The sequence below is a fragment of the Megalobrama amblycephala genome, linkage group LG21, assembly GCF_018812025.1.
Source record: "Megalobrama amblycephala isolate DHTTF-2021 linkage group LG21, ASM1881202v1, whole genome shotgun sequence".
In the NCBI taxonomy this organism is placed as follows: domain Eukaryota; kingdom Metazoa; phylum Chordata; class Actinopteri; order Cypriniformes; family Xenocyprididae; genus Megalobrama; species Megalobrama amblycephala.
In genome coordinates, this window is record NC_063064.1 from 27,835,294 (window position 1) to 27,850,018 (window position 14,725).

Below are 14,725 nucleotides of genomic sequence, written 5' to 3' on the forward strand. Positions count from 1 at the left end.
ACCACATTTAACAGTACATTAGCAACATGCTAATGAAACATTTAGAAAGACAATTTACAAATATCACTAAATATATCATCAGTATATCAGATATTATTGCTCCATCTGCCATTTTTCGCTATTGTTCTTGCTTGCTTACCTAGTCTGTTGATTCACCTGTGCAGATCCAGACGTTACTGGCTGCCCTTGTCTAATGCCTTTCATAATGTTGGGAACGTGGGCTGGCATATGCAAATATTGGGGGCGTACACCCCGACTGTTACGTAAAAGTCGGTGTTATGTTGAGATTCGCCTGTTCTTCGGAGGTCTTTTAAACAAATGAGATTTATATAAGAAGGAAGAAACAATGGAGTTTGAGACTCACTGTATGTCATTTCCATGTACTGAACTCTTGTTATTTAACTATGCCAAGATAAATTCAATTTTTCATTCGAGGGCACCTTTAATGTATTTCTTGCACAAATCCACTTCAAAAGACTTGGAATATAATGCATGAGTCATATGAACTACTTCTGATATTTTATTCTTGTTTTAAACATAAAGTCACTTAATTTTGTTCATTTTTTCAGACAACAAGAAAGACATGTCCTTGAAATCATATGTCATTTGGCTTCTCAAGTAAATGTATGTTGATTTTTTTAGTGCATTTTTAGTGCAGCTTTTGTCCCCATTTATTGATTATGATTCAGTTGAATCAAACTGAATCAACACTGAACCGACACTATTGTCTTTTTTGGAGCTGCTTTACAGCAGAATTGAAATCTGTTTGTGTAACTGATCATAATTTTCCTTTTTTATCACTGTAAAGCTGCTTTGAAACAATCAGTCTTGTATAAAGCGCTATAAAAATGAAGATGATTTGACTTGATATGTGTAAACAACTTCTTTTGTATTCTATGGAAGAAAAGACAATCAGCTTGATGGCATGAGGGTGAGTAAAAATGATTTTTTTTTTAGGTGAACTGTCCCTTTAATCTTGGTGTGCTTTCAGAATATGACTACACATTAACATGTTTCCATGCCAACATCAACACGACAGATATATCAAGTGTGCAATTATCACACATCTGACACAATGTGAAAAAAAGTATTGTGCTGAAACAGAGGAACCATTTTGATTAAAACTGAGATATTTTACATTCTCTATCCACTGCACAAAATCACATTATAGAACAGATATAGTGATAAAAGGAAAACGTGTGCTTTGGTTGATTTACACATAAGCTCTGTTCCAAAGCCGAGTGAGATGCCTACCTTGGCAACATATTTTAGGTACTATAGATGCACTCATAACATGTTCAAAACTGTAGACAGCAATATCTAAGATGTGTAGTTTCGGCCAAAATCTAAGGTAACATTAAATTAATCCTTTATTTATACCGTTCAAAAGTTTGGGGTCGGTAAGGTTTTAAAAAAAAGTCTCTTCTGCTAACCAAGGCTGCATTTATTTGATCAAAAATACAGTAAAAACAGCAACAGTGCGAAATATTATTACTATTTAAAGTAACTATTTTCTATGTGAATATATTTGAATATATTTGAAAATGTAATTTATTCCTGTGATGCAAAGCTGAATTTTCAGCATCATTACTCCAGTCTTCAGTGTCACATGATCCTTCAGAAATCATTCTAATATTGCAGCTCAAAAAAAATAAATAAAAAATTCTACTTATTATTATTAATGTTGAAAACATTGTGCTGCTTAAAATTTATGCAGAAACCATGATCCGTTTTTTTTTTTTTTTTTTTTTTCAGGATTCAATGATGAATAAAGTTCAAAAGAACAGCATTTATTTGAAATCTTTTGTAAAAAGTGTCATTTTTGATCAATTTAATGTATCCTTGCTGTATAAAAATATTAATTTCTTTGCAAAAAAAAAAAAAATCTTACTGACCACAAACTGTTGAAGAGTCCCAGAATGCACTGTGACAAGATCAAGATGGCAACTGTGAGCCACTTGAGAGGCTCTAACTTACTTAGGACGTTGCTTACGTAGACGGTGAAGCATCTCACTAGAGTTTAGAAGAGAGCCCAATACATGCACAAGAAACGGCACACACAACCACAAAACACATTATACACGCATCTTATTTTCTGAGCTGTCTCAATCCACTGATTTTTACATCAATGCAATCGGGCACATATTTACAACATTATAAGAAATAAAACGGTCCTTTCCTTTGTTAGAAAAACCAGTGAATGAGAGACAGCCGTGCAACGGGGACATCAAGGCATCAAACAGCCACACAGCAGTTGCAGACAGATAAATGCAGCCGAGCCGTGGTGCCAGGACAGAGCACTCACTTTCCCAGGAAGTCCCACACCATGCCCCCAATCTGCTGGGGGGCAGCGGACACAGAGGGGGGAGGGTCAGAGGGGGCTCTGCCACCAGGGCGGGGCAAGGGGCGGGCAGCGTGGGGAGGGGGGCTGGGCCACAGTGAAGGAGGTATGAGTTATGAAGTTATGGATGGAGGTAATACGAGAGAAGAATGATAGAACGACAGACAGACAGATGATAGATAGATAGATAGATAGATAGATAGATAGATAGATAGATAGATAGATAGATAGATAGATAGATAGATAGATAGATAGATAGATAGATAGATAGATAGTGTTAGACAGACAGACAGATAGACAGAAGAGTTGCAAGGAAGATGAACAAGAAATTACGAACAAGAAATGAAGAAATGAGTGTTTTTATGTCAGAAGATGAAGGAAAAACAAGAGGAACAGAAGGAGGTCGGAAAAAGAGAAAGACCAAAAGAGAAAGAGTTGGCGAGACGGTAAAAAAAAACAGAAACACACATGATTAATCAAACCACATTAACACTGAAGCATGAGCGTGTCAACTGAGAAAAAGCAACAAGACTTTGAGCCAGAGCTGAAGAACCTATGAGGAACTGAACTTACTGTCTGATGCTCAAAACTAATATAAGGGCTGTTCACACTGACAGTGTTTTTTTTTTGTTTTTTTTTTATATATTTTGCAGCACTGCATAATGCATGTTATAAACAAGATAATTTAAAGCATATCAATCAAAATCACTTGGAATACATTTGGAATATGGTTGGTTTTTCATCTATCCTTTTGTGGATATAATTTTAATTAATATTAAAACATTTATTAAATATTATAAAATATTAAATAAGTTCATATTTAATAATTAATTTAATATTAAATAAATAAAACTATTTTTCATTTTAATTTGTATATATTTTAGATTATTTTTAAATACGTTTTTTTATTGTTATATATATATATATATATATATATATAGTTTGGGATCGGTACGATTTTTAATGTCTTTAAAAGAAGTTTCGTCTGCTCACCAAGATTGCATTTATTTAATTAAAAATACAGTAAAATCAGTAATATTGTGAAATATTATTACAATTTAAAATAACTTTTATTTTCGATTTGAAAATATTTTAAAATGTAATTTATTCTTGTGTTGGCAAAGCTGAATTTTCAGCATTGTTAATCCAGTCTTCAGTGTCACATGATCCTTCAGAAATCATTCTAATATGATGATTTGCTGCTCAAGAAACATTTAATGTGTACAATTGTACAAAATATTTGAGTACAATGTTTTTTTTTCAGGATTCTTTGATGAATAGAAAGTTCAAAAGAACAGTGTTTATTTGAAATCTAATCTTTTGTTACATTTTAAATGTCTTTACTGTCACTTTTGATCGATTTATGCATCCTTGCTGAAAAAAAAAATTATTTCTTTAAATTCTTCTCAAAAAAAAAAAAAAAAAATTCTTACTGACCCCAAACTTTTGAACGTTAGTGTAAAATGTTAAAAAAGCTTTGTATTTCAGATAAATGCTGTTCTTTTGAACTTTCTATTCATCAAGGAATCCTGAAAAAAAAAGTATACAACTGTTTTTAACATTGATAATAATAATAAATGTTTCTTGAGCAGCAAATCATCATATTAGAATGATTTATGAAGGATCATGTGACACTGAAGACTGGAGAAATAATGCTGAAAATTCAGCTTTGCATCACAGGAATAAATTACATTTTATATTATATTCCAATAGTACACAGTTATTTTAAATTGTAATAATATTTCACAATATTACTGTTTTTACTGTATTTTTAATTAAATAAATGCAATCTTGGTGAACAGACAAAACTTCTTTTAAAAATATTAAAAATCTTACCGATCCCAAACTTTTGAACGGTAGTGTATATATATAAAATTATGTATAAAATATATGATTATACGTATATATATACAGCACATTTTATTACTGGCTTTTTGCATGAAATTTACCCTTTCACAACTTTATTGTGTCAGTGATTTATGGTCACTTTCAAATTGCTGTTAGTGTGAACAGCCATTCAGGATGATGTACAATCTGAACATACAGGACTAGCATGGACCTGATACTACTCAACAACTAAATAGAAGAATTTAAAAGAAGAGATATGGAGGCAGTTGTACACGAACATGCCAAAACACACACAGTTTTGTCAGGAATAGCAGTCATCACAGCGCATGAAGAGAGAGGCGATTCACAACCACTAAACACGAGCTCTATATCAATATCCAGAACATGTCAGAAACACACAGAATACTGATGACCTCATGAATGCATGATTCCAGGAAACAGCATAAATATTTGCAATCATCATCATATTTAACCACTAGGAGATGCATTACTGACGGCAGCTCTGAGAGTACTGCGCGGTTTGTACCGCATCAGTAACAAAACAGCCCTTGACATCAGCATTTTGATGTTATATCCCTGCAGAATTTTATATTTAGCAGTACAGTAGAAACTGTAGATAACGGCAAAATGAGAGATCAGTCTTGATGCTGCTTTATTAAACTTGTGCAGACTTCATAAATACATTTCAGCTTGTCAAATCTTATATTTACACTACCAGGGAAACGTTAAAACATATTTATTCATTGTTTATTTTTACTACTTTCAACATTTTATAATAATAGTAAAGTCATTAAGACGTTGAAACTATAAAAAAACGTTGAAACTATAAAAAGACTAAAAAATCACCATGAAATCAAAATGGCAGGTTCTTATTTTTCTATGGAATACTGTAGTATTTATTATAAAACAATTTATCCATGCAGAACATTTTTTTTAATTCATATGCCCTCATAATGATTAATCAAAATATCTTCCCCACCCTCTTGCAGCAACTTTTCTTCTCTGATGATGTGTTTACTGGCGCAAGGGCGGGGCAACCTGTCATTCACATGAGATCCACCAAGAGAAAACAACAACCATCCAATCAAGTCCCGCCCTACATTTTTTCATTCACTCAGATATGCAATTAGGTTGCAACTTTAAACAAATCAAATATCTTATATTTTATATTATATATCTCAAATATCTTTGTCTGATTTCCAGCTCTTCACAGCAGGTGCATCTTGGGATGCAGTTTAAACCATATTGGAAGACACTTCACTAGCCAAACTCATTTGTGAAAAATAAAAACTTTAATTAAAATGTGAATTTAGTAAAAAAAAAAAAAAAAAAAAAAAAAGGGGGGAAAAGCATGCATATTTTACTTTCCGGCCAACTCATCTATTTTAAATAATGAAACCTCTTTTTATTAATTTGTAAATTTAAATTAATTTGTAATGCACAACTAAATGCATACAATACAATAAATGCATAAATAGTCACACATTATATTTTATAAGTATTTAAGTGTAAGTATTTAGATCAAAAGGTTTTTAAGATCATAATAATGCAGTCTGCACAAGAACGAAAAAACATATTCAGTCTAGTGTGTCCAAATGTTTGACTAGGGTATGACTTACATGCTCAGCATCACACTTCCAAAAGCATTTGAAAGTAAATAAGTGTGTTTTTCCTCACCTCTCCAGTTCTGCGATCTTCTTATCCTTGTCATTTTTCTCCGTCTCCACCTCTCTCAGAATCTCCAGTAACCTCTCGACCTCGTTCTGGGCTTTGCTGGACTCCTCTTTGTAGAAGGACACCTCCTTCTCCAGAAGTTTGACCCGGTCCACATACTCTGGGTTCCCACGTGAGCTTTGCTGAACCTCCACCTCATGGGCCTTCTGTATGAGGATCATGGGAAGGCACCGCCATAGAAACCAGTTAAAAAAACACAACCTCTACCAATCAAAATCAATGAATGAAGAAAAATTCTGAACACCAACACATATGGCAGACTAGAGGGGTCTTTGGGCTTCACAAAGCAGATAAATCAGCCAAGCTTTAAATGCAAAAATTCCAAAGATTAATTGCATGTATTTGGCTTGTTGCAGTTGAAACTGTAGTTGAATACTGTAGGAAGTTGCAGTTATGCATAAATCCCTTTGCAATATTTAAACACAGCCTTGCTTAATTCGTAAAACACTACAAGCATTTTAAAACACAGTTTACATCGGCATGTTTAAAATGAACGCACAATGGATCACATACAGTGTTGGGTAAGTCACTCTAAAAAGTAATTAATTACTAGCTACTAATTACATCTTCAACTATGTAATTAGATTACTTTACTAATTACTCTCTATAAAAAGTATTGGACTACTTATTACTAATTACCCAAATCCCATATCAACCTCGACCAGTTGAAAAATACAAGGACAGACACGAATCTGCACTTTTGTTTCTTTCAAATATCATTATGCAATTGCATAAATTATTCTTGAACTGACCAAAGTGTGTAAAGGGAGAAGGTTACATTAAAAACATATCAAATTTTGATGTTAAATCCACTATTATTTATATAGAATTGTTCTAATCTATACAGTATTTAATGCAATTACATCTGAAGTAACTAGAATTAAATTGCATTAAAATTAAGAGTAATCCCTTACTTTACACTTTACAAGGTAAAAGTAATTAAATTACAGTAATTAGATTAGTAATTAATTACACCCAACACTGATCACATACAATACAAAATTAAAGAAAGCGAAAGCATATATAATCCACGATAATGTGGTCATAAAACCAAAAGTTGTTACATAAGCAACTGATCAAAGCTGACACTCCAGATTCTCAAAATGATCACATGACATGAGAGGAATTAAACACACAAGACAAAGGGAACATGCAATGCAACATGCAAATGTGGATTTTAGCTCCAAGGTTCAGTGGTAAGATTCTTTGCAATGCGGTTATGCATTTTCAAGTATCTATTAGATTAGTAAACATTGGAAGCATGAGGAAACAATACAGTTTTTGAACATTCTGAACATGTTTCACAGAATGCTTTTGAATCACACTAAATTCTGTTTTATCCCATTGGTTTGGTCTACATATGATAAAAACACTAAATTAACATACATTAAATGCAAAATTCTGAAAAGACCTATACAGCATGAGAACTATGGAAGAAATAATAAAAATAAAATATAGTAAAATAAAAATATTTTACTTAGTTTTAATTAATTCTCACATTTTTGTGCTGCAAAATGTACTATATGTTAAATGATTTATATTATATTTCCCCTATACGCAAGGCTAAATATAAACTAGCTGCTTCAGGCCTCTACAACAACAAAAACATATTTTATTGTTCCTGTATCACAGGATGAAACTTAAAGGGGACCTATAATGTGCCTTTCACAAGATGTAATATAAGTCTCTGGTGTCCCCATAATGTGTCTGAAGTTTCAGCTCAAAATCCCCCACAGATCATTTATTATAGCTTGTCAAATTTGCCCCTATTTGGGTGTGAGCAAAAACACACCGTTTTTGTGTGTGTCCCTTTAAATGCAAATGGGCTGCTACTCCCGGATGTGCTGTCATGTTAATCTTTTGTGCAAATCCAGCGTTGAATTGACCCTCGTTTGTGAAGCAGTCCGGCGTAAAATGACGGCATGACAACAACACTCTACTACAACAACTCTTCCTCTTCTCTAAAAAAGCCCAACATGGCCTCGCCCCCTTTGTTGCGTGTTCCTGGGGGCGGGGTAAATTTTAGGGTTAGTGATGTCACCAACCCGGGAAGAAGCTTGTTGTAGTCCCTACCAACCATTTGTTGTAGTCCTTAAAAAGCAATTTCGGTAAAAGAAAATATCATCATTTGCATTGAACTTTGAGCGCTGTAACTTTGCAGATGTTGTTTATGCTCAAACAGCAACACTACACACTAACTAAAGCTAAAAAAGTGAAATCATAATCAAGGACCCCTTTAAAGTTCATCAGACCTTAAATTATAACTCCTGATCTCTAAGCCAGCAGGGTTGAATCCCTTACAGACCATTACAAGTTAAAGATAAAGAAAGAAACTAAGAGTGTAGTGTCCTCATGCTTTCAACATGTGCTAGTACAGATCCAGAGAGACACTTACGGGATTGTTCATTTGACTGAACAGCTGCTCTGCTTGCTACATTGCAAAGGAGGGAATCATGGGAAATGAGGAGGAGGAGGAGTATGAAGGGACCCAGTAAAACAGCACAAGCTTTATCATTAGCTCTTCTTTCAGGTTAATGATAATGTTCTACACAGGAGAATATAAGTAACCAGAGAGCAGCATAAGAACAAAAAGAAGCCAGCTGATTCTCAAATCCGAGCGAGACGCCGACCTAGACGGCGTTTTTTGATCATCGTAGTCACATTACAAACATTTTAATTGGACGACGTCCCCAAAAATGCCGTTTAGGCTTGCGGTTCACAAGGTTTTGTGACACAGCTGCTGTCAGATCAGAGAAATTAGACAAAGACAGCAACATCTTATCACTACTTCAATACAGCTCCCATGATGCCCTCTAAAATGAGTGACCATTAAGCTGATGCAGAAAACACATTCAATGAAACAACTGGCTAATTCATTGAACGTAATTCCAGTGGCAGCGATTAGTGGTTGACTGATGTGGGTCTTTAAAAAGTAGATGCTCCTAGAGCAGGATGGGTAATATAATGCCAGAATCTATACAGAGAGACCACATTGAAAATCTGGGATTCATTTCAAATAAAACTTTGGGGATTTAAGAAATGTTATCACGTAAAGTATTATGTTAAATCCTGGACTTTCACTAATCAAATTAAATTTTTGACATTCGTCATGTGAACTGATGAAAAGTCACTTTTCATTAAGATTGTTATACTGATTGTATATACAGTACTGTTCAAGAGTTTGGGATCGATAAGAATTATAAATGTTTTTAAAAGAAGTCTTTTATACCCACCAAGGCTGCATCTATTTGATCAAAAATACAGTAAAATAGTAATATTGTGAAATATTATTACAATATACTGTAACTGCTAAAGAAACTTTTATTATCAATGTTGACTTCTTTTTTTTTTTTATTAAAATGTGATGCATTTTTTCAGGGTTCTTTAATGAACAGAAAGTTCAAAATAACAGCATTTACAATGTAAATGTCTTTATTATAGTCGGGTGGAACAATTTAATGCATCCTTGCTGAATATACAGTACAGTCCAAAAGTTTGGAACCACTGAGATTTTTTATGTTTTTAAAAGAAGTTTCGTCTGCTCACCAAGGCTACATTTATTTAGTTAAAAATACAGTAAAAAACAGTAATATTGTGAAATATTATTACAATTTAAAATAACTGTTTTCTATTTGAATATATTTCACAAAGTAATTTATTCCTGTGATGCAAAGCTGAATTTTCAGCATCGTTACTCCAGTCTTCAGTGTCACATGATCCTTCAGAAATCATTCTAATATGCTGATCTGCTGCTCAAGAAACATTTAATGTGTACAATTGTACAAAATATTTGTGTACAATATTTTTTTTCAGGATTATTTGATGAATAGAAAGTTCAAAAGAACAGTGTTTATCTGAAATCTAATCTTTTGTAACATTATAAATGTCTTTACTGCCACTTTTGATTGATTTAATGCATCCTTGCTGAATAAAAGTATTCATTTCTTTAATTTCTTTTCAAAAAAATAAAAATAAAAATTCTTACTGACCCCAAACTTTTGAACGGTAGTGCTACAGAAGCTTTGTATTTCAGATAAATGCTGTTCTTTTGAACTTTCTATTCATCAAGGAATCCTGAAAAAAAAAAGTACACAACTGTTTTCAACATTGAAAATAATCATAAATGTTTCTTGAGCAGCAGATCAGCATATTAGAATGATTTCTGAAGGATCATGTGACACTGAAGACTGCAGTAATGATGCTGAAAATTCAGCTTTGCCATCACAGGAATAAATTACTTTGTCAAATATATTTAAATAGTACACAGTTATTTTAAATTGTAATAATATTTCACAATATTACTGTTTTTTACTGTATTTTTAATTAAATAAATGTAGCCTTGGTGAGCAGACGAAACTTCTTTTAAAAACATTAAAAATCTTAGTGGTTCCAAACTTTTGGACTGTACTGTAAGTACTTTCTTTAAAAAAATCATATTAACCCTAAACTTTCGAAAGGTAGCGCAATATATATTGCTAAAATTAAATAACAAGAAAATAAATAATTCTCTTATTTTACATAATATTTATTCACTACAAATATCTGAAAACAAAAATGTGCATTTTCTATCGCCAAAGCTGTCAGTTGATTCTGGATTTGACACAAGAGGGAACAACCACTTTTATTAAGTGCCAAAGTGGCACAGTTAACGACAGATTCTGATCATTCTAAAATGTTGCAAATATTGAATTATCAAGAAAATCATACCTTTTGTAACTGTGTCTCCAATTTATTGCATTCCTCTTTCTTCTGCTCGATTGCGATCTCAAGAGACTTGAGTTTGGAGTCTTTCTTGAGACCCGACGAGGCCAGCGAGGAGGCGTGTTCTTTTAAATCTATGAGACTCGACTGGAGGAAGAGGAAGACGAGACGAGAGCTGACAGTCTGACCAAAAACTCGAAGAAAACAAAACTGAAACAGACATGCATGCAATCACTGACGTACCTCTTTCTCCGTTAGCTCCAGCTGTAAAGAGTTCACCTTCTCTTTCAGGTCTTTATTCTCTTTTTTATATGAGTCCACCTCCTCTAGTCTCTCTCGGTCTTCCCTCTCTCTTTGCTCTTTCAGGCGCTCAATAATTCGCTCCTGTGACAAAAACACATTGCACCTGCACTCATGGCTAATTGAGCAAGCTGCAACTATTTACAATTCCCTAACACTCATGGTTTATCAATAAATGGCTGAATATGTCTTCATTCTTCACAGATTAGGGGACAACTTTTTGTGCGACGAGAATACTTTTTGTGCGCAAAACATAACAAAAATACCAACTTTATTCAACAATTTCTTCTCTTCCCTGTCAGTCTCATACGCTGTAGACACAATGCAGCCCTTCGAGGTTCTACGTCAGAACACCAACTTTTTCGGCATTATTTTTGTTTTGTTTTTGCGCACAAAAAGTATTCTCGTCGCTTCATAACATTAAGGTTGAACCACTGTAGTCATGTTGACTATTTACTACCTTTCTGAGCCTTGAATGTGGTACTTACGTTGCTTTCTATGGGGGATCAGAAACCTCTTGGATTTCATCAAAAATATCTTAATTTGTGTTCTGAAGATGAGAAGAGTCTTACGGGTGTGAAACGACATGATTAATGACAGAATTTTCATTTTTGGGTGAACTAACCCTTTAAATACTATGAATATGTCATGCCCAGCGTGTTGTAGAAAGCAATTTCTCAAACTTTTCATGCAGGCATTAACCTTGAACTTCATTTATAATGAAAAATGTTTGTAAAAGGGCTCTCCAAAAACCTAAAATCAACATATATGAGGCAACTCTGATTTTATGTAGTCTACATTTACATTTCCAGTGATGTTTAGGATGGTTTCTGGTACCTTCTCAGACAGAGCTTCCTCTAGCGTGGCAAGGGCAGTATCAGTGTTGCTGGAGTCCGTCTGGAGAGACTTCACTCTGTCCTTTAGATTCCCAAGCTGTTTATCTTTATCCCTCAGCTGCTCCTGAAGGTTTTCAATCTAAGAGAGAGGAAGAAGAGTGGATTTAGCAAACATCTAACTGTTTATCTAGAGTTTGGAGTTCTCTTTTGATTGAAAACTCATGACTGATGCTGCAGTGATGATGTATTTTTGTAGGCCAACCCTCGATAAAAACAGGATTTTTCCATTGGTTTTTCGATTGTTGCAGAAAATAAGCTGTGTGACCAACAAAAGTTTATGATTCTTCCATGTTTTGTTCATCAAGATCATTTTCACAAATGAAGCATAAATACAATCACCAAAAGTAAAAAGCTAAATGTAGGCTATAACTGAACTACGGTCACATGACTTCAACATCACAACCATTAAGCTCTAGATACTAAATACTGACGTATTTTATGTTGTAAATAAAATAAAACTTGAAAATATCTTGTACTTGTTTTAACCACAGACCTTATTTCAGGCATTTAACTAAAGGCCATATTCTAAAAACCCATTGACTTTGGGACGATGGAAATCTTTTTCCGTGTTTTAAGATTCCATTCCTATGGAAGCTTGTTTCTGCCATGAAATAAAAAATAAAAAAGGTAATTGTGACTTTGTATCTCACAATTCTGACTTTTTTCCTCAAAATTGCAAGATATAAACTCACAGTTGCGAGTTAAAATGTCAGAATTACATATAAAGATATAAACTTACAATTCTGAGGAAAAAGTCATATAAGACGCAATTGTGAGTTTATATCTTACAGTTCTGAGAAATAAAGTTAGAATTGTGTGATAAAAACTTGCAAATACCTTTTCAATTTTTTTATTTAGTGGCGGAAACAAGCTTCCATAAATTCCTGAAGCACTCTATTAGGAAAACCTGTTCATTCAAACAATCAAGAATTGCACTTAGTGCCACTAGGGGTGATAAAATCACATACTTCACCTTTAAAAAAATCACATCAAAAGGGTTTAAATTCAAGTTTGCTAATTAACAATCACCTATACAACAGCTCTGCTTGTTTGCTTATTAAAATGAATGCATTAGCTGTGAAAGCACTATAATGTTACAAATAAACCTTTTAAGTGCATTGGTCACAAAAACATTTAATATGTCAAGCGGTCAACAAACATTGTCAAAACAAAACAACAAATTGCACTGACAATGAGGATCATTCATATAAGTCAGCATTTACTGACATGGACGGATGTATACTTCATATTGCTGTATGTGGCGAGTTTCACAAAGAGTCGTATAAACTGTGCTGCCATTCAGAAACCGCATGCACTCAAGGCCATTTTACAAAGATGGATAACCTGGTGTAACGGGAAAAGTACCTGGACGTCTGAGCAAGTTATATGGTCTGTTGGTTCATCTTTCACCTCGTTTTCCATTTGAATGGGTTTGTGTTGAAAGAAGCCTGAGGATGATTCAACCCACAACGTCTATTGCTGACTGTGAAACATGGCGGTTGGTCTCTAATGGTACGGGCAGCATCTCAAGGGAATATTTATGCCTGATGATGTTCAGTATGGTCAGATAATGGGCTAGATTTCACTTCCTTTATCCTCCGCAAGAACTGGATGCTTTGCTTTTTGATGAATGGTGCAATATCCCATTACCCACAATTATGGAGCTGTATGAACGGGTTTAGATAGATAGATAAATACTTTTTTCAAGAACAAATGAAGCTGTTTTGAATGCAAATGCAACTACTGGGTGTTTCTTTGAGTAAATATGTAAGCAATACTGTAGGTTGTTGGTGATGTGACTTAAAATATAACATAAATGAGATCAAACCAGCACAGACAGCAAGAGATCAGAAGTTAAATACAGTTTGAAGCAGATAGCAGCCTTTCCTGAGATGTTTCCCGTGACTGAACATGAAAAAGGTTAAAGAACCCAGGAAAGCAGGTGGTGAGACGATAAAGAGAGAGCAAAGATGAAAAAGGAGTTGAAAGAAGCTAGAGTAAGGGGAGAAAGGAGCCAATACTCTGTGGCTCTGTTCCTTGGAGCTTGCAAGCAATGCTAGCAATTCTGCTTCAATTTTCAGTCAAAATTCAGCTCACTAGGTTTTAGAAATGAGCTTTAAGTGCATTTCTAATGCTGACTATAATTAATGAAGTATAAACATTCTCAGAACGTTCTGGCAAGTCATGAACAAGCGTTCTTCCAGTAACATTAATAGAATGCTTGTTTAAAGTTATCTGGTCTATAATAATGTCCTGAAAACATTAAAACAAAAACATTGATACATTGGTCATGGAAGGTTTTTTCTGAAATGCTGAAAAGCCTAACATTTTATAAATGTTGTAACTTATTTTAGAATGTTTAGTGAACATTCAAAAGTAATGTTCCCATAATGTTTTAAGAATGACAAAATGGAAAGTTTCCTTAATGTTTGCATAACCAAGAAAAAAAAAGTTTTTAAAACTGGACATAACTTAATATGAACATCAGGAAATTGTTCTTAGAACATATAATTGTTAGCAGGGTGAAGTACATTTTTGAACAAATTTGACCAAAAACATTATATAATAGGGATGTAACAATATCAAAATTCCACAATACGATATTCATTGCGATATTTGAAAAAAAAAAAAATGATTGAACATTACAATGATGTACAAATTAACTGTTGCTTAGAGGCAAGAGGTATAGTATGAGACCTAAAACGCCCTTTTATAAAATAAAATAATTGCACCAGCTGGACCTTGACAACATTCATGGACCTTGATTTTTTCTAACATTCTCAAGAGTTGTATTTGTTAACATTAGTTGAACAATGAACAAACTATGAACAGCTGGAATTTTATTAAGGTTAACGAAGATTAACTAATACAGTAACAAATGTATTACTCATGGTTAGTTCATGTT

At 33.7% G+C, this 14,725-nt stretch overlaps 1 protein-coding gene across 5 annotated transcripts in view; it reads right to left on the bottom strand.

Annotated features, from left to right (window-relative positions):
• The window catches only part of erc2 (ELKS/RAB6-interacting/CAST family member 2), a 67,310-nt gene that overhangs the window by 10,243 nt on the left and 42,342 nt on the right, over window positions 1-14,725 (bottom strand). For 4 of the 5 annotated variants that reach the window (XM_048172783.1, XM_048172781.1, XM_048172780.1 and 1 more), the window contains 5 exons: window positions 11,762-11,899; window positions 10,868-11,008; window positions 10,631-10,771; window positions 8,319-8,354; window positions 5,867-6,069 (listed from right to left, as the gene is read on the bottom strand). In XM_048172783.1, the coding sequence (XP_048028740.1) occupies window positions 5,867-6,069; window positions 8,319-8,354; window positions 10,631-10,771; window positions 10,868-11,008; window positions 11,762-11,899 (659 nt within the window). The remainder of the gene's footprint in view (window positions 1-5,866; window positions 6,070-8,318; window positions 8,355-10,630; window positions 10,772-10,867; window positions 11,009-11,761; window positions 11,900-14,725) is intronic. The other variant, XM_048172782.1, reaches the window with a different exon arrangement.